This window comes from Clupea harengus, chromosome 10 (assembly GCF_900700415.2).
Source record: "Clupea harengus chromosome 10, Ch_v2.0.2, whole genome shotgun sequence".
NCBI classification, from domain to species: domain Eukaryota; kingdom Metazoa; phylum Chordata; class Actinopteri; order Clupeiformes; family Clupeidae; genus Clupea; species Clupea harengus.
Window position 1 is genome coordinate 6,799,886 of NC_045161.1, and position 20,764 is coordinate 6,820,649.

General features: G+C 42.7%; 1 protein-coding gene across 2 annotated transcripts; it reads left to right on the top strand.

Annotated features, from left to right (window-relative positions):
* The first annotated feature begins 3,955 nt into the window (after positions 1 to 3,955).
* On the top strand, positions 3,956 to 20,753 carry cers1 (ceramide synthase 1). Of its 2 annotated transcripts, none has more exons than XM_031575153.2 (7): positions 3,956 to 5,420; positions 11,265 to 11,424; positions 13,288 to 13,468; positions 14,671 to 14,832; positions 16,603 to 16,750; positions 17,057 to 17,100; positions 17,522 to 17,597. In XM_031575153.2, the coding sequence occupies exons 1-6, from the start codon at positions 5,163 to 5,165 to the stop codon at positions 17,066 to 17,068; spliced, it is 921 nt and encodes a 306-aa protein (XP_031431013.1). In that variant the 5' UTR covers positions 3,956 to 5,162; the 3' UTR covers positions 17,069 to 17,100; positions 17,522 to 17,597. The 2 variants fall into 2 exon arrangements, with proteins under 2 accessions (XP_031431013.1, XP_012683821.1); XM_012828367.3 differs by lacking the exon at positions 17,057 to 17,100 and adding an exon at positions 18,277 to 20,753 and having other exon boundaries at positions 3,959 to 5,420; positions 17,522 to 17,673.
* The last annotated feature ends 11 nt before the right edge of the window (positions 20,754 to 20,764 follow it).

Below are 20,764 nucleotides of genomic sequence, written 5' to 3' on the forward strand. Positions count from 1 at the left end.
GTCCTATATATCTTTGGCTTATAGACCTACACCCTACAGATGGCGCCATTGTATATGAAATGACATTGCTGTTCTCCAGTGAAGTTGGGTGTTCAAGATTGTGTCCAGTGTGTCTTGAAGCAGTGACCCTTGGTTAAATAATACCAACAGGATTTTTCCAGACATTTTCAAGGTGGTAGTGTGCTCAGTGTCTGTAATGTTGCTCATCAAAGAATTACATATAAATCTAAACCATAACACTTTTGAACATTTCTGTTAAGGCTCATATGCGACCTACCTAAAACACTGTTTGTATTCCAGGGAAGATATGTTCAGACAATGATCACAACAATGTTGCTGACGTAGCTCTTTAAGAAACCCCCTACACTGGGACTTTGCACTCTGTAAGTAATTGTTTGCAGAGCAGGTCTCATTAGAATTTTATAATGTAGGGCTCACTATATGCGTATGTCTTTGGCCTTTATTTTTTCTTTGCCTAAGCCAAGTGATTAAGCTACAGGCTAAAGACTTGCAAAATATCCTAAACCTTTTCAAACTCACTCCAGAAAACCAAAGTAGTGACCCTAGACAACAGGACACAAAGTTCACTGATAGTACATTGTGCAGAGCTGCCAGATTGAGATGATAGTAAGTAAATAATCAATAGAATCATTGTACTTTCCTGTCATTCTCTGTGTGAAGGTCAAAGTAGGCTTTGATTGTCTTTTTCTTGAGACACCCATGCCCTGAGTGCATGTCATCTTTCACCTTTGGGATTGCATATTAATGTTTTCTGCTCAAACAACAAAAAAATGTTGAGGCAGAACTGAAATACTTACACACAAACTGCAGCTTCTTTGTGACTGTATTTTTCTTGAGACTCCATGGTTGGTGATTTATTTACATCAAATCCAAAGACATATGTAAAATACAAATGTAAAATATAAAGAATCCTTGCAAAAACATACCAAAACAAACAAATGAAAATCACAACCAACATTGAGAGGATAATGGTGAAGATGCCCTACTTTCACAGTAGGAGCTTAGGTCAGGACAACAAACTGCAACTGAAATTACTTTCTGGTGCTTTTTATGGTTTTCAAATTATGCCTCTAACTGGGCCAATATATGTCAGGGTTCAATTCACTCCCATACAAAATAGCCTACTCTCCTCTCTCCCCTAACTGGCTGCAAACCTAAATATCGGTGTTGTATCGTAATGTTTCATCAGGATCTATAGTTGCGTAAATCATCTGTGTGCATGTGTAAAATGTGATGGTGTCTGTAAATCTGAGTGGGAGTAAGCCTATGACAGAATCAGAGAAACTTCTGCCAGAAACCTGACCTGACTAGCCTGAACCATGAATCACCATTTCAGGCTTTCCCAGCAGACATATAGCAATGAAAGGGCACCATGTTTAATCATATTTCTTTCGGTAGTTCTGTAGGAAGTCTGTTTTGTTTGAAATGTGCTCAAAAACACACCGCATGGGAGCATACCAGGGATTTCACCAAATGACAAAATATGTTGCTAAGATGCATTGAGGGTGATCTGAATACATGGTGGCTTTCCAGAAGAGGCATATCATGGCACCATGTGTAAATCATGGCAACAAATGTTAGCACCATAGTAGAAGCCTCATATCCAAGGTATCCGAAAGCCTCTAAGCCTCAATTACTCATTCGCTTACCTTGGTGAAATGACATACTCCAACAGTCAAAAAGTCTTAAACATGCAAAAGGTGTTAAAGTTAGTATAATAGAAACCTTCAAGCCAGGCAGAAGGATTGGCTCTCCAGGATGTCAAACTGACACAGCAGGAAAAGGGGGCTAAGGAAGTATTGAAGAGGTATCTGGTGTTAGCATAGGTATGCAAATTGCAGGCCTAACTTAAACAACAAAAACAATTGTAAGATTTAAATTGAAATGCTAATTAAATATTATTTAAATTGTGTTAAGTAGATCGTGTTAGTTCGTGTTAAATCTCACGTTTTTCTCAGAGCATCTACTTTCTAGCATGATTCTGTCATGTAACATTCCCTCCATTCATTAATTCCATTGTATTCCAGTAGAGCTATGGGTGTAGCTAATGTGCATCGATCAAATTTACACTGAAAGTGATTAGATCAACTTGTAGCTGACGTCACAGACAGTGAGCTCGAAGAGAATAGCCTAAATCAGCGTTTCTCAAAGTATGGGGCGCAGAGACGTGACAGGTGGGGCGAGAATGGACGCGATGAACGGGAGATTTTCCGGTTGCAATGCCTTCCTTTATAGACAATAACGACCATACACCCCCATCGCACTAAACAACAACACTCAAACAAAGAAATATTGTATTCATTTGCCTATTAATATTGTATTAATTAGCCTGCTAGTCGTAGTCGGAGATTACAGGGGAGACTTTTGTTTACTGCTCCAGGGCAGAAGTGTTCTATATTCTAAACTCAGGGGTTGTCTCCCTGTCCCTTCGGTCTGCGGTTGATGAGCAAATGAATGGCAACTTGGATGTATCCTCCACACTGGTTGCACGGAGTTCAATGTTACAGCAAAATGACTTTGCTCCGGTCGCTACATCTGATCTATCCATGTGCATCACCGTTCTCTCTCTACCACCCACCCTGTAGGCCTAGCCTACGTGTTGCTCCATTATAGCCTACATTATACATTATAGGAGCCGCACCATTATACAACACTGTATTAACATTATATGGGGGACCGGGATGAAAATGTGACCTGAAACCATAGTGCGAACATGGTGAATGACGTCGGCATATTAATTGCAGCGGGACAATGAAACAAAAACTTTCCCAGAGCAAGAAAGTGTAGTGGGCTATAGGCTAATATAGACGTTATGGATAAATGTGTGACACGAAATACAAAGGTTGGCGATTCAGTACCAGTGGCGAAAAAGACAGCTGATCCACCAAAAAATCAACCTAAAATTGACAATTTTACATTACATTTAGTCAATTAGCAGACGCTTTTATCCAAAGCGACGTACAAGGGAGATTTTAAGCTTGGCCTACCATTGATAACACAATTGCATAGTAGGCCCTTTTTGTTTATTTTTGGAACTCAGCCCATTTGAGGCAATGATTGACACCATTGCATTTTTATTTTCTCTATTTCTGAACTGATGTTATTTGTTAGCCTATTGATTTTCTCTATCTTCGAACTGATGTTATTTGTTATTGATTAGGATTTAGAACTTATCGTTATTTCATTAAATTTGACAGTTTTAAGCTTGGCCTACCATTTTATTGGAGCGATGAGGGACAGGTTGGGCTTGAAAAGGTCCCCTTGTTCAAAGTGGGGAATGACAGAAAAAGTTTGAGAACCTAAATCAAACGTTCAAAATGTAACGGATAAGAAACGGGTTCTGTGACAGACTGCCTAGTTTTCGGCGACTACATAAGCATAAAAGTTTAAAATCGTACAATGGGTACAAATACTGATGCTTTTCAAACCTTCAACAGCTAATTGAAATATCCAATTTTGTAGGCTCATCTCTAATAAGAATTTCCGGTGAAATTGTACCATTTCAGACTACGTCTTCCATATTATCTATCAGAATATAAAGGTACCTGTCCATCTTAAGTTGCCTGTAGCCTTTTAAAAGCAATACTATGCTATGTAAATTGTTTACCCAGGCTTTCAAACTGCAGTGATTGTGCACGGTAGATTTAAGCAGGAAAGATTGTTTAAAATTGTGTTCTTAATGTTACAATGTCTAATATTTGCCTAGCACCCTCTTGTCCAACTTGCCTGTCGTAAAATGATGATTTATATTGAAGGTATTTCCTTTTCAGACATAGGCCTATTCAGTGCGTCAACAAAATCAACAATGTATGCCTGTATGACTTTGATGTAACTATATAACATGTTAACCTTTTAGGAAAGCACCCACTGTACCATCCACACTAGCAAAAGAGGCTCTGTGTCTTTAACGGTTCGTTTTTCCTTGCAGTTGAAGATAGCGGGCCTTAATTACGTCACGTCACCTCTGCTTTTTTTCCCTCAAAGACTCCGCTCTTAACGGTAGTGTGCCTCTCGGATCCGAAAAAGACGTGTCCTTTACGATTGAAACAGTTTATGGGAAATTGGTCACAATACTGAGCACTCTTGTGCTCATCCAACAGCAGCTGAGAGACAAGGCGTTTTTTCTTTCAGGTTTGTCAAGGCGCAGCAGCCAGTCTCTCACCCTGGACACGTTGATCAGACAGAGCACTCCTCAAGGCGCTCATCACTGAGGATTACAGGATATATATCGAATCGACGTTTCTGTTTAGTGTTAAAGATGTTCCAGGTTTGTAGATTATTTTGGCAGGGACATATATTTTACCAAATGAAACAAGGAAGGTATCTTATATAAGGCGAATAATAGAAAGGAGCGGATAGTCGATTTGACGTTTGCCTCTTTCAAAGGCTGCATGTGATATCCGAATCCATCATCATCAACGCTAACGGTAACGTTATAGCGGTGTTAAAACGTTATTGAAGATATTGGTCGATAGCTAACTCTCACATTTGTGTGTTCACTACCTTGATACTAACCATCAATGTGGCGAATTTATTGGTCTTCAGAGAAAGATATCAAAGAAGCTGACAGCTACTTTAACGTTAGCGGCTTCAGACAGCTCGTTTAATTGTTAGCTACCAGCTAACGTTAGCTAGCTAATAACGGGCTCATTTGAAAACCAGATCCTTCATTTAATATGCATTTAATTGTTGCACCTTTATCAAGTACCATTTACTCTAGTATGACAGTAGAGGGGACGTGGTCCTCGTAGCTGGCCAGTTAGCCAGCTCCCATAGCTAGCTGACCGCGCCACATTCTGAATTTTATATCACCATTATCTGGCTAGCTAGCCGCCACTATCAACCGATACATCTGCGGTCCCATAATATGCCAGTTAAAGGTTTGGGGGACAACGACATAAGTATACTAACGTTAGCTGAGATATATCGTTTTTCGAGATGGGCATATGCTATATTCATGTCTTTATATAGAAATAGAGTATTAGGCTACTTGAGTGGTTAAGCAGCTTAAAGTTTTTTTCACGTTATAAGGTTAGCCAAGTTGCTGGCAGGGCTTTGCGCACACTGAATACAGTCAGTGAGGTGTTATTCTCCGTCACCTGATTTTTTCCGAGCAATTATTTTAGTAGTTATTCAGCACAATGGACGAAGATAACGGAGATGATGGTATGAACGTCGGCGTGGCTGAGGAGCCCATGCCTGGTTATGTGGAACTCCTCACTAAAGCATATACCGTCATGGCCAGTGCCTTGAAGGACTGTAGCGACTGCGGGCTGTCGCTCTCCAGAAGGACTCTGCTGGACAATGCCTACATTACCTGGACCGAGATGGGACTGTTCTTTATCTGCGCTGTTATGTGGACGCAGATGCGACGGGGGCTGACCGAATGCTTATTCAAGGTAAACACTTGTAGAGAAGTTTGCATATTGTGTGACGCTGTCAACATCATTCATTGAACTGCTACAACAGTCATCATTAGTTGTGGAAGATCCTGAAAGCTCTGCATTATTTGCTTCATTTACGCGATATTAGCATACCACACAAAATATTTGACAATATTCAGGCACAATGGTTGAAGCAGATGAGGAAACTCACAGGCCCTTATCTGTTTTAGAGGTAATGTGGTCCTGCCTCTTACTGTTGTAATTGAATGGCGACCTCAACATAGTAAAAAGCCATGTTTTTTTTTTTTTTACAGTCTACAGCTTTCTCTACTAATACTTTTCCACCCTACTACACGTCTTTGGTTTCCTTTATATTACTATAAGAGTAGGTTTCTGACCCTATAAATATTTTAAACTTAAAGGAAGCTTCGGTCTTGGCATCCATGGCATGATGTTTATTAAGGAGCATTTGAGCTGGGGCTTCGGGTGAGATGGAGTTACATAGACTGGATTCAATTTAAACAGCTAAGAACAAGTGCCTTTAACTTGAGGCTCCATAACTCTCTTCCCAAATTACATTAGAACGTATCTAGAACAATCTACTCTAAAGAATCGTGCAGAATTAATGTCAAACAGATAGGTATTTTCAACCAAGAGTTCTACCTCAGTCATACATACTTGTATCTTCATGTATTTTTTAAACAAAGAAACATCAGACCTTTTAGGCAGAAAAGAAGGAAGCTCACCTATCAGTAAGGACTGTAAAAGGGGGAAAATGGTAGCCTACTGCACCCCCATCAAGAAGAGCCCAACTCTTCAGATATTCAATTGGATATGGGACTAACATAAGTGTGAAATTCAGAGTCAAGTAACACTTCAGGCGTATAAGGCGATCGTGTGCTCACAGAACCAGCAGTCTCCTTTTGGCTTCACAGTGTGATGGTGTGAAGAGAAACGTGTCTCTGTCTGAAAGCGCCATGTGTGTGAATGAGAGACAGATATAATGGTTTCACTTCCTGCATAGGCATTGCAGCATGTGGGACATGGAAATAGCCTATGCATGATGCACACACACACACACACACACCCACCCACCCCCCCCCCCCCCCCCCCCCCACACACACACACACACACACACACACACACACCGTTCTGTGCTAGCTCAGCACACTGCATCATCATTAATACAGTCAATATCTCACTGATACATGGGCTCTCCAGATGCACTCACGGGGCAGGAAGCAATGCCCTTTCCTAGTAAGATCATTCAGCTGCACTTTATTTTCCTCTTGTAAATTCCTCACTGGCCACCCGTTGAGAAGCTGCAGGAGACTGCTTACAGGGGTGGTGATGTTTATCTACAAATATATGTTGCTAAACACTTTTTTGGGACAGCCATCAAATTCAAGAGGCCACCTGACTGAAGAAGTGCTACAAGCTAGAATTCTTATTCAAGGATACAGTCTTATTCCTTTGCATTCACCCCAACATGTACTAGTGACTGCTAGCAACGGACGATAAGCATTACTGTACGCCTTTTACATTATAATTAAAGGTGTAGTGCTTCACCACCTTGATGAATTTAGCTCTTGAGCTTGATGAGTAGGAGGAGAGACACGCTCCCAGTTGGAGATCCAATTTGTACAAAATTGTCCCTTGCACGCATGAGGCTGGCACTTCAGTGACTGTTGCCTCGACGAATGCATGCCAAGTCAGAAAGAGGAAGTGTACTTTCTGTTTACACAATGTCCACTGAACGCTAACAGCCTCAGTGTTGAGCCGTGGAGTCCTGAAGCAGTGGAGTGCTTTGAATCCATACGATTGCCTGCTGGCCCACAGCTGACCTGCCCTTGCCTGTAATCACTGACTTTTGGTCTCCTGTTGCACGGGGCCATCGATGGACACTGTCCCCACAGATTGGAAAACAGGAAAAGGAGAGACATTTTTCTATAATTGTCGTCCTGCTTTAGCGGTCTCCTCCCTCTCTGAATCTGTAAGGCAAGCCGGGGAAAGGTTGACGGATTACTTTGCTAGAGTGCGTTTTGCGAGACCATCTGGCAGTTATTATGGGGAGCGACCCTCCACAGATACCGAGAGGCTGTAGGCCTATTCTTTAGGTGGTCGTCAATATAGTTCCTGTTGACATGGTGATGTATAGGCTACGCTTCAAAACAACCCCACCCATTTGGATTGAGTGCAAGACTTCATATGAATCGCCCCTATGCTGTGGTAGTGGTGATGTGCCGTATTCATTTAGAATACCGTATGGTAGCCCCCTCCAGAAGAGTTGTTTGAATGGAAGAAATTGGATTACTGTGGCAGCCTCTCTTTTCACTTCTTCTCTGCTGAGGATGCCAGCCTGTTGCATTATATATGATGGCCATATGGTTAGTCAAGGAACAGACTTGGGTCATAAAACCATAGTTTGGCCTGCCTGCCTGCTGGCCGTTTTGTACCAGTAGAGTGAAGATGATTTAAAGAACTCCCGTTAGTTTGACCAGCTGCAAAAGTTAATTTTTAAACTTTGGCTGAGTAACTGTTTTATCTCTCTTGTTAGCAGCGAAGTTAATCACAGATTCAATCAGTGTTCTATCTGTGTTTGGTGCATAATAGAGGAAATCCACAGCAGACAATACGTGGTGACGTACCGTGTCAGATAATACGACTGCCCACATAAACATCATTAAACGTGGACAAGTTTGATGAATGCATAACCTCATCATTTAGTGAAAAAAAAAAAACAACATTAATTATTTATATCATGTGTTGTCTCATTAAACAGAATGAAAGAGAGAGTCTCATTAAAGAGAGAGAGAGTCTGGATTAATGTTACATTGTTTAAAAATAAATAAATACATAAATATAAAAACCAATAAGTAAGAGCGCCTCTCAGGCAATTTGTTGGTTCACCACAGATGGGTGAAAAGAGAGATGGGCACCTTTTAAAGAGAGCGAGCACTGACTCCGAGTGCCTTGACGGTTTTGGCTCATGTTTCTGGAGAAGATAAGTGTGCATAATCCCGTGACGAAGTGTTTCCATGTTCATTTGATCTCATTCTGCGAGTCAATTAAGGGGATGACCGGCATAATGCTGAGATTAAGGCCGCTGGACAGTCGAGCTGGTCTCAGGTGTGTATGTGGATATGTATGTATGTGTGTGGATGTGGATATGTGTGTGTGTGTGGATGTGAATATGTGTATGTGTATGTGGATATGTGTGTGTGTATGTGGATATGTGTGTGTGTATGTGGATATGTGTGTGTGGATGTCTTAATACTCTATATTTTATATATATATATATATATTATGCCGAGTCATGGGCAGGAGTACAGGCCTCTCCTCATGCCTCAAGGAATGAGTTCCTCTGCCACCCCTCAACAGTTCCTCACTCTGTCTTTTTACAGTTAGGAATTTAGGAGGAGGTTGTGGTCTTACATTTTTATCCTAAGAAACCCCAAGGGTGATGGTGATGTTTGCTAGCAGCACTGTGCTCAGCTGTGTCATCTGAAGGAGAGGGATGTCTCAAAAAGTTCATTAGGTTTGACAGTTACTATTTCAGATTGTCCTCAGAAAATGTTGGAGTGCATCTCTCTAATGTGAGTGGCCGTATTGATGTCTCCCAGGCACGGGTCAAATGAGCTTTGCACTTCGATATCTCATGGAATGATGCAAACAAGCTCAATGTGGGGCAAATTCTTGCCCAATAACCCCGATTCAATCCAGTGTTTTTGCTCTGGAAGGTTCGAGTTCCATTCAGTTGCAGCAGTTATTTACCATAGAATCTTTCTCCCCCCACCCACTCATCCCTGCAGTGAGTCAGTGGTGCATGCTGGGAAGGAGTAGGGGGTCTGTTTTTCGGGTTGGCTGCTTTGTCCTGTGTCGGCAGATGTCTCCAGGGAATGGCAAGCTCTACTAAAGGGATCCCCTGACAACACAGCAGATGAAGCCCCTTTGCGCAATTTCATAGCTGAAAGTGAAAGAAAAAACGGAAAGGAAGACACAACTGAGTGAGTTACTTGGGGGCAACAGCTGGTTGGATTGAGGCCTTAGAGATTTTGGCAACAGAAACCTGCCATCCTTAAGCGGTTGCTATGGATACAGGGGTCTTCTCCTTGACAGAAAAAGGGAACAGAATCAGTTCAAAGGGAGTTCAGATTCTGTCTGTGACAATTAGATTTCACAGGTCCCATAGGGTCTCGCAAAAACCCTGTCCTTAAAGTGAATTTGAGGCAGTCTGTGATTAGAATGAGATACTCCTGAGTTTAAGCACTAGATCCCAAATCATCTTTCTCTACAACCAAACATCTTTGCGCCTCATCAAAGCACGTCAGGCCATTTCTTATATTGCCATTGTAGGCTGTTGGGCTGTTTAATTTGTGCATCACACCATATGCATATACAGAACCGCAAATGTAATGCAAGAGATGCAGAGAATCTCCCCCTGGCAAGAGACCATGACTGAGCAAAACTCAGAAGGGTGCCCCTCGGCTCGGTTGGGTTTCGGACTGGCGACAGCACCTGTGCCTTCTCCCTGGTGTGGCATGGGTGATGAGTCCCAACATTGTGGCATGTAGCCAGCCTGTGAGCAGACATGCCCAGGCGAGGCGGTGGGGGGCAATGGAGGGCTGGGGCGGGGGAGGGTAGAGTGGTGGACGTACTGCTGACAGCTGGCCCCTATAAATAAATGTGCTGGGGAGGAGCGTGGGGCAGGAAGGTGGATATCCTGCTGCTGCCGCCGCTGCCTCTGCCGTTGTTGCCGCTGCCGCACATGACTCACTCCCACGAACGCATGGCCTGGTCTCCTGCGCCAATCAGAGGCCGACTAGCAACGTGGCTCGGTGCCCCAAGATATGGTCATGTGACATGTGCACGCTCTTTTCCTCTCTCTCTCTTTCCCTCCTCTCCCTTCAGACAGGTTTTAGTCTGATGCTGTCCAGGGTCCGTGGGGTGAAGGGGGGGGGGGGGGTTGGGGGTCCAGGATGTCTGTCTGTGTGTGTGGGGAGGGGGGGGTCCAGGGTGTGTGTGTGTGTGTGTGTGTGTGTGGGGGGGGGGGGTCCAGGATGTGTGTGTGTGTGTGTGTGTGTATGTGTGTACGTGTGCGTGTGTGTGGGGGGGGTTTAGATGAAGCTGCCCTGGAATGAAAGTGAATAGTTGCAGATGACCTGGCTCCTTGCCGTTACCGATAAAAGATAAATGATTATGACGCTCACTGGGGTAAATCGCCCTTTCGCGTTTTTATCTCGGGTTACGACGAGCTGCCTTAGGTGACCGTCGCTCGGCAGCAAGGCAGCGGCAGATACTCTGTCATGTGGAGAGATAAGATTCGGGGATATGTTTCTCAGTTTCGTCCCGTGCCCTCCATGAACATGAAGCCTGTGTGCTCTCAGTCTGTCCAGCTCGTACGCCTGTTACTCACTCCCCCCCCCCCCCAACCCCCCAACCCTCTCAGGCTTATCTGAGTGTGTGCACTGTGTTTTTGCTAATCAGCTCACACAACCCCACCCCCCCCTCACCTAACGCCTAACCCGCCTGCTTCTGTGAAAGCACAGGTTACTCCAGGATTCTCTGACAGAGGAAGCACGTCTCAGCCTTTCAACTTCCTCCTTTTATGCTGGCGTAGCACATGAGCAGAACTGTGGTGGAGCGACTCCTCCAGCAAACCGCCCCTCATGCATGCTCCCTACTGTTTCCCCTCATGTGGTTTTTTAAAACAAACTCTTCAGAATATAAACACTTGTGCAGTCACAGATGGCCTGAGCAAATGACCCTGAATGAACCCTGTTTGATATGAGCATGTCCCTGGCGGAGTGTGTCTCCCATGTTTGATGTACGTCCTTTGTCTCTTTTGTGTCCCTGCAGCCGTTTGCACATAGTTGTTGTCTCCAGCCCAAAGACACTGCCAAGATGCCGGAGAGTACGTGGAAGCTGGTCTTCTACACCATGTCGTGGTCCTACAGCACCTACCTTCTCTTCTTCACCAACTACACCTTCTTTTACAACCCACCCTCAGTTTTCTACGGTAAGCCAGAGGCACCGCAGGCCTCTCCGATGGAGGCTGTTTTCAAAAGGTCTCCTATTACATTCTAAATTGTCTGGTGTCGGATGATGTTCAAGCACTGCTTTTACTTGTGGTTTGAAGAGGGCTTTGACAAATGACCACTTATTAATCCTACACGTGTCACAGTTTAGAGTTTCAGCTTTGTATCGAGTTTAAAAATCCCAGTCGCATCTCACAGGTTTTCCTGCTATTTTCCAGCAATTTTTTCGGTTTCAGACACACCAGTAGTTTTGATAAAAATGGCACTGCATTGAGTTAAATAAATATACAGGAAAGGCTAATATTAAATCAGTATTTTTTTTATTCAAACCATTAAAAGCAACTCACAAACTCTTCAAACACACAAAAAAGGCATAGCAAACTCAGTGACTGTGTTATCTTAACAGAAAGGCCATAGAGTTGTAAAACTTTATATACTGATCTTATCTATTGGTCTGTGAGCTCACCTTTGTATGAGAAGGGGCTTAGTGTTCGCCATGAATATAGCATGAATTGATATCAGTTATAATTTGTAACAAGTTATCTCATGACCCAGCATTTAGCAGACCATTGTTGTGGGACAAGACAAGAGAACAAAGAAGTTCGTTTGACAGGCGACAATGTTTACCTGCTGAAACGCACATTAGCAGATTTATACATAGTCCAAAGACACATTAACCTAATTTGATTTGGTGTACTTACGTTCCATGTATGTATTTGGTGTTCATAATAAGTTTTTTTTGTTTCAGTTGAAGTCTGAAACTTTTTTTTTTTAAAGATGTCATTAAGTCAAGACATATAGTTTGTTGCTCATCTACTGGGATCTTCCTGGATCACAGATACAGCCAGTTCCAGAGAGCAAAAATGTTTATGGTGTTGTACCATATTTCAGTCAACTGACAGTACACCACAGGCAGCACACAACTTTGCAGGGATGTCTAAGAACTATGTTAGAACTAAAACCCCAAGACCTATGTCTACCGGGCAAACAATTGGCCTCATGTGAACCTTACCTGGTTTGGCCTGAGATGCTGCAATTTGTGGATTGCTGACGTGTAGCTATGCACTAATTTCTTCACTAACACCAATAAAAATGTATTGACCTAAATTTTAGGTTTTCTATCAATCAATTTCTTACTGCTGCTGTTTTCAGACAGATGTTTACTCTTAGCTCTGGTTTTGTGAAATACTCTAGTGTGTCGATGAGCACTCTCCCTGAATGATCCCCACAACACGACCAGGAAGCTTTACAGCAAATGCTGATGGGTCGTTACAAGACTCAGAGAACGCTTCCTAGTCCAAAGCTGCCCAGTGGCAACAGGCTGACACTGTTGTTATCGTGTTCTCAATGTTTAATGACGGGGGATGGGATCAATACGCATTAAAGGCTGTAGCATCAACAGCAGTAGCAACAGAGGTAGCCTCTCAGCTCAGCTCAGCATGGAAAGTTCCTCAAACCTCCAGGTTAATGTGTCCCCAGGGGAAGCTCCATAAATACTGCATCCCATCCTATCAAGCTGAGTCTCCATATCCCGTGAAAACTGCCTGTTAGGCTCTAATGACGGCTCCGACCGAGATGCCAATGGTGCATCAGGCGCTCACAAATTCCTGTCCTGAGGAGCTAGGCTGGTTAGTGCTTTTGACACAAGCTAATGGACGTGGATGAATGTGTCTGTTAGGGTGTGTCTTTGTTAGGAACTGTGTGTGTGTGTGTGTAATGGAGATGTAAAGGTAGGTAATGTAGTGTTGCTGCCTGCCTGTGTGTGTGTGTGTGTGTGTCTGTGTGTGTGCGTGCACAGGCGTGCATATGCTGATGATTCATGTGAATGTAATGATTTATGACAGACTGGAAGAGTGGCATGTCAGTGCCCACAGACATCGCCATCGCCTATCTGATCCAGGGCAGCTTCTACGGGCACTCCATATACGCCACCGTCTACATGGACGCCTGGAGGAAAGACTCCCCTGTCATGGTGGTCCATCATGTGATCACTCTGGCTCTCATTACATTCTCCTATGCCTTCAGGTGAGACATGTGGGCAGAAACGGTGAACGTCAAGGGCGGACTGGCAACAAAAAGCAGCCCGGGAATTTGATGTCAAGTGGCTCTAAATGGATAGACAGAATTCGAAACTAACACATGTTTATCGATTGACGTATCATTCATTGATTTGTATCGTTTGTGTAAGAATAATATGTTAATCGATGAACCTCATTTTCAAATGTTTTCCTCCCCATGTTTGTGGCTCAGGTTGTTTGTTAAAATGCATAAAACAGACATAATTTGGACTGTCTGACATAAGCATCAAACGTTCTGCTGCCGTCACTAAATTCAGAATGAATAGTCCAACGTTAGGCAAACACATGTGGGGTATTGTGCAACATACTTTCCATTTGTTTTATTTCTTTTAATGCAACAGTAAATTATTTGAATTAAGTATTCAAACCACCAACCAAGTCACACAGTAAAATTCAATAGGTCACCTCTAATTGGATCTGTGCTGGTTAATGTTCCCTCTTCCTCAATCCTTCATTCTCAAAATATGCTGACAGACATTACCAGTCTATTCCCTTTATTTCATAAAAGGGATAGTTTGTCACAAATGAATAGTTTATCTTACCAATTTACAGTCAGACAAAGCTGATGACATGTGTTTTTCCAAGTTGGAGCACCCAAATTTGAGTGTTCATTTTCTTCACTTGTGCACTGAGCTGCAGTAGGACTCTAGCATTGAAACCCCAGTTTTAAAGCTTAAGAAAAACATTCTGTTCTTTGGTTAGTTCATTTAGCTAGTTCACGGCACCTTCCATGACGGCTCCTTTTCTGCACTGACCGCTGCGGGTTTCCTTTTTCTTACCATGTTTCAGTAACGAAACTGGGCTGGATACTGGCAAAAGCCCTCACTGTTATTGCAGGTTGCACCAGCCGTGTCGCTGCAGCTGAGACAGCCTATTGAATATTTGTTAAGGCAATATAATGTCTAAGGGGTTTGGGAAAGGGAAAACAAAACAAACAAAAAACTGGGGGAAATTCCTGAACTTCCCAACAGCCAGTCCGCACCTGGTGAGTGTCCATCAGGCAGTCACCGAAACGGCATGTCCAGTATGGCCCATATAAAATAAGAGAAGAAAAGAGAAACTTTTATTAATCCCCGTAGGGAAATTCATATGTGATGTAGGCTATCCCTTGGATACACTGGAACATAACACGTTGTTTTCCCACCTCAGATATCACAACATTGGGGTTCTGGTGCTCTTCCTACATGACATCAACGACATTCAGCTGGAGTTCACCAAACTCAACGTCTATTTCAAGACCCGCGGTGGGAGCTACCACCTGATCAACGACATCCTCTCCAACATGGGCTCTGTAAGCTTCAGCATAACCTGGTGAGGCTTAGCTGGCAGTCACACACACACACACACACACACACACACACAGCGTTGCTGACCTGTTGTGTACCTCTGTGCCAGTAGATGGCTTATTTATTCACAGACTAAACAGCAGCTTGGTAACTCTGTCTAATAGATGTGCACCGCCGATTCTTGTGCGCAACAAAGAAGGGCACGCTATTTTGATTACTAGAGCGCATTCATTTGGTAATTTCATAAAGTGCACAGAGCTAAGCGCCTTCACCACATTTGGGTCTGTTTGATCAAAACGGTAGGTTTTCACGTCAGTTGTTTCGAGGAAGTCACCCAGTTTGACAGCATAACATTGACCACATTGTCACCCAGTTGACCACTGTCACCCAGTTTGACAGCATAACATTGACCACTGAGTTACTAAACCGATCTTGACCGATCATTTAACTCAACAAAATAGGTCTCCAAATGGCCACGTGAACTATGCAGTTGGCCACAATTAGCTCTATGTTGCGAATGCTGAATAAAATAATCCAGTATCATGAAGCAGGCCTTCAGTAATGCACATAAAAAAATGTAGATGCGAGTTTTGTTTTGTATTTCACAGCATAGTTCAACTGACCTCTGATCAACGCATCCTTCTCCCATTTACTGTTCTAAAATAGCCTAATGTCTCTTAGTGGATTGGCAATTAAGATAGGCCTAACGTGAGAAGGAGCACAATATTTCTTTCGACAAATTGTATAAATCCGTAAAATATACTTGTTTTTTTGGCAACACAGGCAACTGAAACTAACATGTACGTTGACATTTCATAGCGGGTCTGTCCATGTTCAGTAATGTTGCTCGAACCGACCACACAAAGCCGTTTTTATGTAAAATAGAAATATATATATATAGTAAGCCTATAGTAAAAATTATTTAATGTCTACATGACTATAGAAGGCCAGACACATATAAAGCCAGGTCAGATGGTCACTATACATTTCCTGTTAGTCGTCTCGTAGTCAAATCTATGTTATTAGCCTATATATTCTGTATACAATGTTTTTGCTAATTTAGAGTGCAAACTAATTATTACAGAAAGATCATCCGAGGTAGACGATACATTTTCTTCCCCGTCATCCACTTTTCACCTTCACACACCTCCTCTCTCTGAAAGCTCAAAAAGGGACTTAATCAAGGTAGATGCCAAAACAACTCATCTGATAGTTTCCTTATGTTATTTAAATCTTAGATTGGTTTATTCACCATATTGGGATATGGAATATTACCCGTGTTTCATGGACCTCTGGTTAACCCATAAGCCATTTAAAGAACACTTTTCTCTCATTCTTCTGTTGGAGTGTAGCAGGGACTGTTTGGCATTAAACTGTGAGGCATTTCATTATTTTTGGTCTACAAGATTATTTTCTCCACTGCAGAAGCGGTAAGAAATCAGGCTACCAATCCCTACTGACTTCTTCACTTATCTTTCCACTATATTATACGTAAATTCCCAACGCATGGCAAGTTCTCCTGTCCAGGAAAGGCTTCCCGCTACTCTAGCATCCTATGAGGGCTAAACCATTCCTCCCGACTCCTCCCTGTAATGTTGCACCATTTGTACACTGTCATTACGTTACATGCGTGAAGCACAGCTTGTTACCCTTTCAAATTAGACGTGTGTGTGTGTGTGTGTGTGTGTGTGTGTGTGTGTGTGTGTGTGTGTGTGTGTGTGTGTGAGAGAGTTGGCCATGGTCATGATACCTTACACAAGCAAGTGACAGTGTTCCCCTCTGTTCTCTGTGGCAGGTTTTGGTTCCGTCTGTACTGGTTCCCCCTTAAGGTTCTCTACGCCACCTGCGTATCCAGCCTTCAGTTGGTGCCCAACATCCCCTTCTACTTCTTCTTCAACGCTCTGCTGCTCGCCCTGCTCCTCATGAACATCTACTGGTTCCTGGTAAGACGCCGTAACTCCCTGCTCTCCCCTGGTCAGAGCTGGCTGAGGTTCTACTCGTTCTCTTGTCTGACTCTCTATCTCTTCTTTGAGACATAATCCATCTCTGTCTAAGTCGTGCCTTCTTCCTCCCTCTCTGGAATTGTCTGCTTTTAATCTGTGCTCTTTGTCAGGTTCACTGGCTCTCGATTGTAGCTTGAGATTGTACAGGAATGTTCATGTTGCAGTGTCTCCATACTTGCCGATCATCCTTAATCAAAGCCATTTCATGAATGTTGTGTGATTCCTCTCTCGCGTGCATGTCGGCAGCCCCTAAAGTAAGCAGCAGATTCCCACATTCCGGATTCAGAGACGTACGTGGGTGAGGAGGAGTGTGTGGGTGTGGCGAGGGCTTCCGGGGATATGTTCTGGTGCAGGGGCGGTTCGAGTGGTGTGGGACTAGAGGCACTGGTGTGTGTTGGGGTTCTGAGGTGTTTTATTTTTGAGGTGAATTATTTTTTTGGTTTGTTTTGTTTATTTTTATTTTTAATTTTTTTCTCTCCTTTGTTTGGGTTGTAGTGCGATTGTCCACCTTGTCCAACAACCATGTTGTTCTCTTCTGATCTTCTCATTGTCTCTCTACATTGATGCCTCCTTTGGTATATGATATCTTTCTCTCTCTGAGACAGTCCAGTCTTGCACTGACTTATCTTGTTCTCGTTTCTTGCCCATCTCTCTATTCTCTCTCTCTCTCTCTCTCTCTCTCTCTCTCTCTCTCTCTCTCTCTCTCTGCAGTTCATCGTGCTGTTTGTGGTGAAGGTGTTGACGGGCCAGATGACGGAAGTGAATGACGTGCGAGAGTATGAAGTAGAGGACCCCTCTCTGCTGAAGGCTGGAAAGCTCAAGAAGCAGAGCCCTGATGCTGGCCATCAGAACAACGTGGAAGGGTTAGTATGCATGCATGCATGTTAGTATGCTGTTAGCATGTTAGTATGCTATTAGCATGCATGTAGTTGCAGATACGCTCCCACAAGGAAGCCCCAGATAATTGTGTGATACACCCCCACAGAAACACACCGTGTGGACAACACCCCCCCCCCCCACACACACACACACACACACACACACACACACACACACACATACATATAAAAATGACAGTTACACACAAACACTCACTTCACACAGATGCAGGCAGTACTATTTGCACATCTGTCCACTATCACAGCACGTAGTCACGCAGTGTGCCTTCTCAGCAGCTATAGCAGGGCTACATTCGGACGTGGGACACTGATGAGTTGGAGGGGGTGGGAGGGTGGGAGGGTGGGGGCAATCTCCCATTGTCAGTAACACAATCTCAGGGCAATGAGATACCGTACGCCTTGTATAACAGGCAGATAGGATCAAAGAGCTTATTTAGATGTGATTACTAGGCATTCTATGAGCCTCCCCTTATCTGCTAACCTTGAGGAGAAGTGATATCCCTTGGTATTATTGTGCATCTGCTGATCACTGATCACCTGGTCTTTGTCCCCCCTCTCCCACCACAGGAAACACATCCAGAATGGGATCACCAAGGAGAAGCATCTATAAGGGCCTCTCTAGCACCACCTCCTGGCACATACCTAGAAATACAATTAAACTAGATCTACATTGACTTGTGCTCCAAGTTGCTAGATGGTTTTGCAGGAAACAAAAACACATTTAGACATTGAAATGTTTTCAGTTACACTATTCTATTATTGTTTTTTTTATTATAGCACTGTGAATGTTATTTCAGGTGACTTATGTCTTATACATTACTTTTTGGAGAAAAAAAAAGGTGTAAGTTCTGTGAAGTTCCTCTTGTTTGGTGGGTGTATATAGAAATAGTGTCATCTCTTTCACCAAGCTGAAACAGCGGAAGAGACCTCTGTTTCTTAACCTCAACGTGTAAAACATCCCTCAACAGTGCGGGGACTTATAGCATTCACAGTAACACTGGTGAATTGTGCTTTGTCGAGACCCGAACATATTTAATCTTCTTTTAAGAGCCGGTGGCTTTTATTTTTCATTTTTTTTATTTGATAGTTGATTTTCGTTTTAATTCCAGGAGTGACGGCTGTATAAAGGGAAACATTGGTGTATTTGTATCCTGTCTGAGAGAGAGAGAGAGAGAAAGAGAGGGAGAGGAAGACAAAGAGAAAGAGAGGGGACAATGAGAGTGTGCATGTTTAAAAGCTGGTTTAATTTCCTGCAGACATGCACTGATGATCCATATCATTGCATTGGTGACTCCAGACCAAATGGACTTTTCTCAGCCTGACCTGTTGTTCTTGCGCGAGCCACATCTTTGTAGTAATGGTGTGCTTGAATGTGAAAAAAATACACGATTTTAAGGGAATTCTTTTTGTTTTCACTTTTTTTGTGTGGATAAATAGGGATTGATAATGTTGCTTGCATTCCTGTCTGGGGAAAATGTGGCGTCACATTTTCTGATTTTATAGCATCTGTTGTTGCACTGAAATGAAGGCATACAAGCTGACCACTGATTACGTATGATCTGACATAGCAGGAATTGATTGAATGGGTTGCATAATCTATTCCAAAGGAAATTTGGATGGTTCTTCTTTTTCTTTGAAAAACCGTGAATAACAGAAACCAATTGACATGACTAGCCCTTGAACTTTGTGTAAATCCTTTGGCAAATACAAATATATATGCACATATGGTATTCTGGAAATGCATGATATTGGAATGGCTCCAAGTATGTTATGAAGTAGTCCTATGACAAAAGATAAATGAAAACTATTTAAATGTACCTAATCGACATGCGACGTCACTCAAGAGCAGAGACCACAGTCATACATACAAAGAAAATCTACTTGCCTACATACTGTTTTGAATGTTTTCATGAGTTTAAATGTGTGTGTTTGCACCGTGCTGAGACCAAGTGCTGTCATTTTGATCAAATCCATGCTACTGTTTTTTATCTCTCGTCATGATGGACAGCATGCTTGTGCTGGAACAGGCCACAGATGCCAGTAGAGAAAGGAGTCCAACATCCATGGACGTGTCTTCCATTCTCCGGACTAGCCACTCCACTAGTCTGCTGGGGAAACTAGCTTTCCAATTTTTGTCATTTTGGACATTGTTATGATCTGAGTCGCTGCTGTTTTTTTTTTTTCTCTCTCTGAGAACACTGTGTGTAGATGTCTTGTCCTTCTCCTGTTGTATGCATTGGTTAACTGTTTGTACAGATGAGGTGCCCTTTGTCTACCATGGTACTGTCCACAGTGTGCACTTTCTTTGGTCTCTGCCCGTCTCCTCATGGACCGTCATACGAACACACCACGAGGGAGCTAAACAGTCTTGCAGTGGGCAATTGACAATATTGCATCAATTCTAATAGTAAATTATCAGTCGATTTTGAAAACTTTTTGGGTTGTAGAACTCTTTTTTTTTTTTGCAGATTTGGCCGATTTAATTTTCTGGCATTGGAGCACGAATTCATCCAGGTTTGGGTTAAAAATGTGGACCTGACTTTGCTTACAAAGTCTGATTCTATGCATTTTATTTGATGGTGTAGTATGTATCTTTCGAGAATGTGCCAAATATGAACTTGTGAACCACTGAGAAGTGTTATGACAGAAACCTGGGAAGAAACAAGGAGATTGGGGCTGCCCCCCAGGTGTTTCTTACAAATTGCACTGTAATTTATTACTATTATTTTTATTGTTCATTAGGAAATAGGGAAGATACTGGGGGATTTTCATGAACTAGTTTCATATGACTTGGATCAAATGAAGTATTAAATATTGTGTTTTAACTTTTTTTTTTTTTAAACTTGGACCAGACACTTGTACTCGAGGATCCATATCTGCCCTTTTCCCCCGTAACATCATGATCTGACCACTTTCTAAAATTTGACCACTTGGGTATGACAGGTACTTTCTCTTTTGTAATGAAACAGTTTTAATAATTCCATTGAACCAGTGTTATTGTATTGTTTTCCCATTCAATTAAAAACGTCTGAGGAAAAAAAAAAGTTCTTTGGTT

Bases quoted from the DNA above. Each gene is read 5' to 3' on its own strand.
- cers1 (XM_012828367.3), top strand. From the start codon at position 5,163: ATGGACGAAGATAACGGAGATGATGGTATGAACGTCGGCGTGGCTGAG. The intron at 14,833-16,602 runs GTGAGGCTTAGC...TCTCTGTGGCAG, and splicing joins GTAAGCTTCAGCATAACCTG to GTTTTGGTTCCGTCTGTACT. The intron at 17,674-18,276 runs GTTAGTATGCAT...CTCCCACCACAG, and splicing joins CATCAGAACAACGTGGAAGG to GAAACACATCCAGAATGGGA.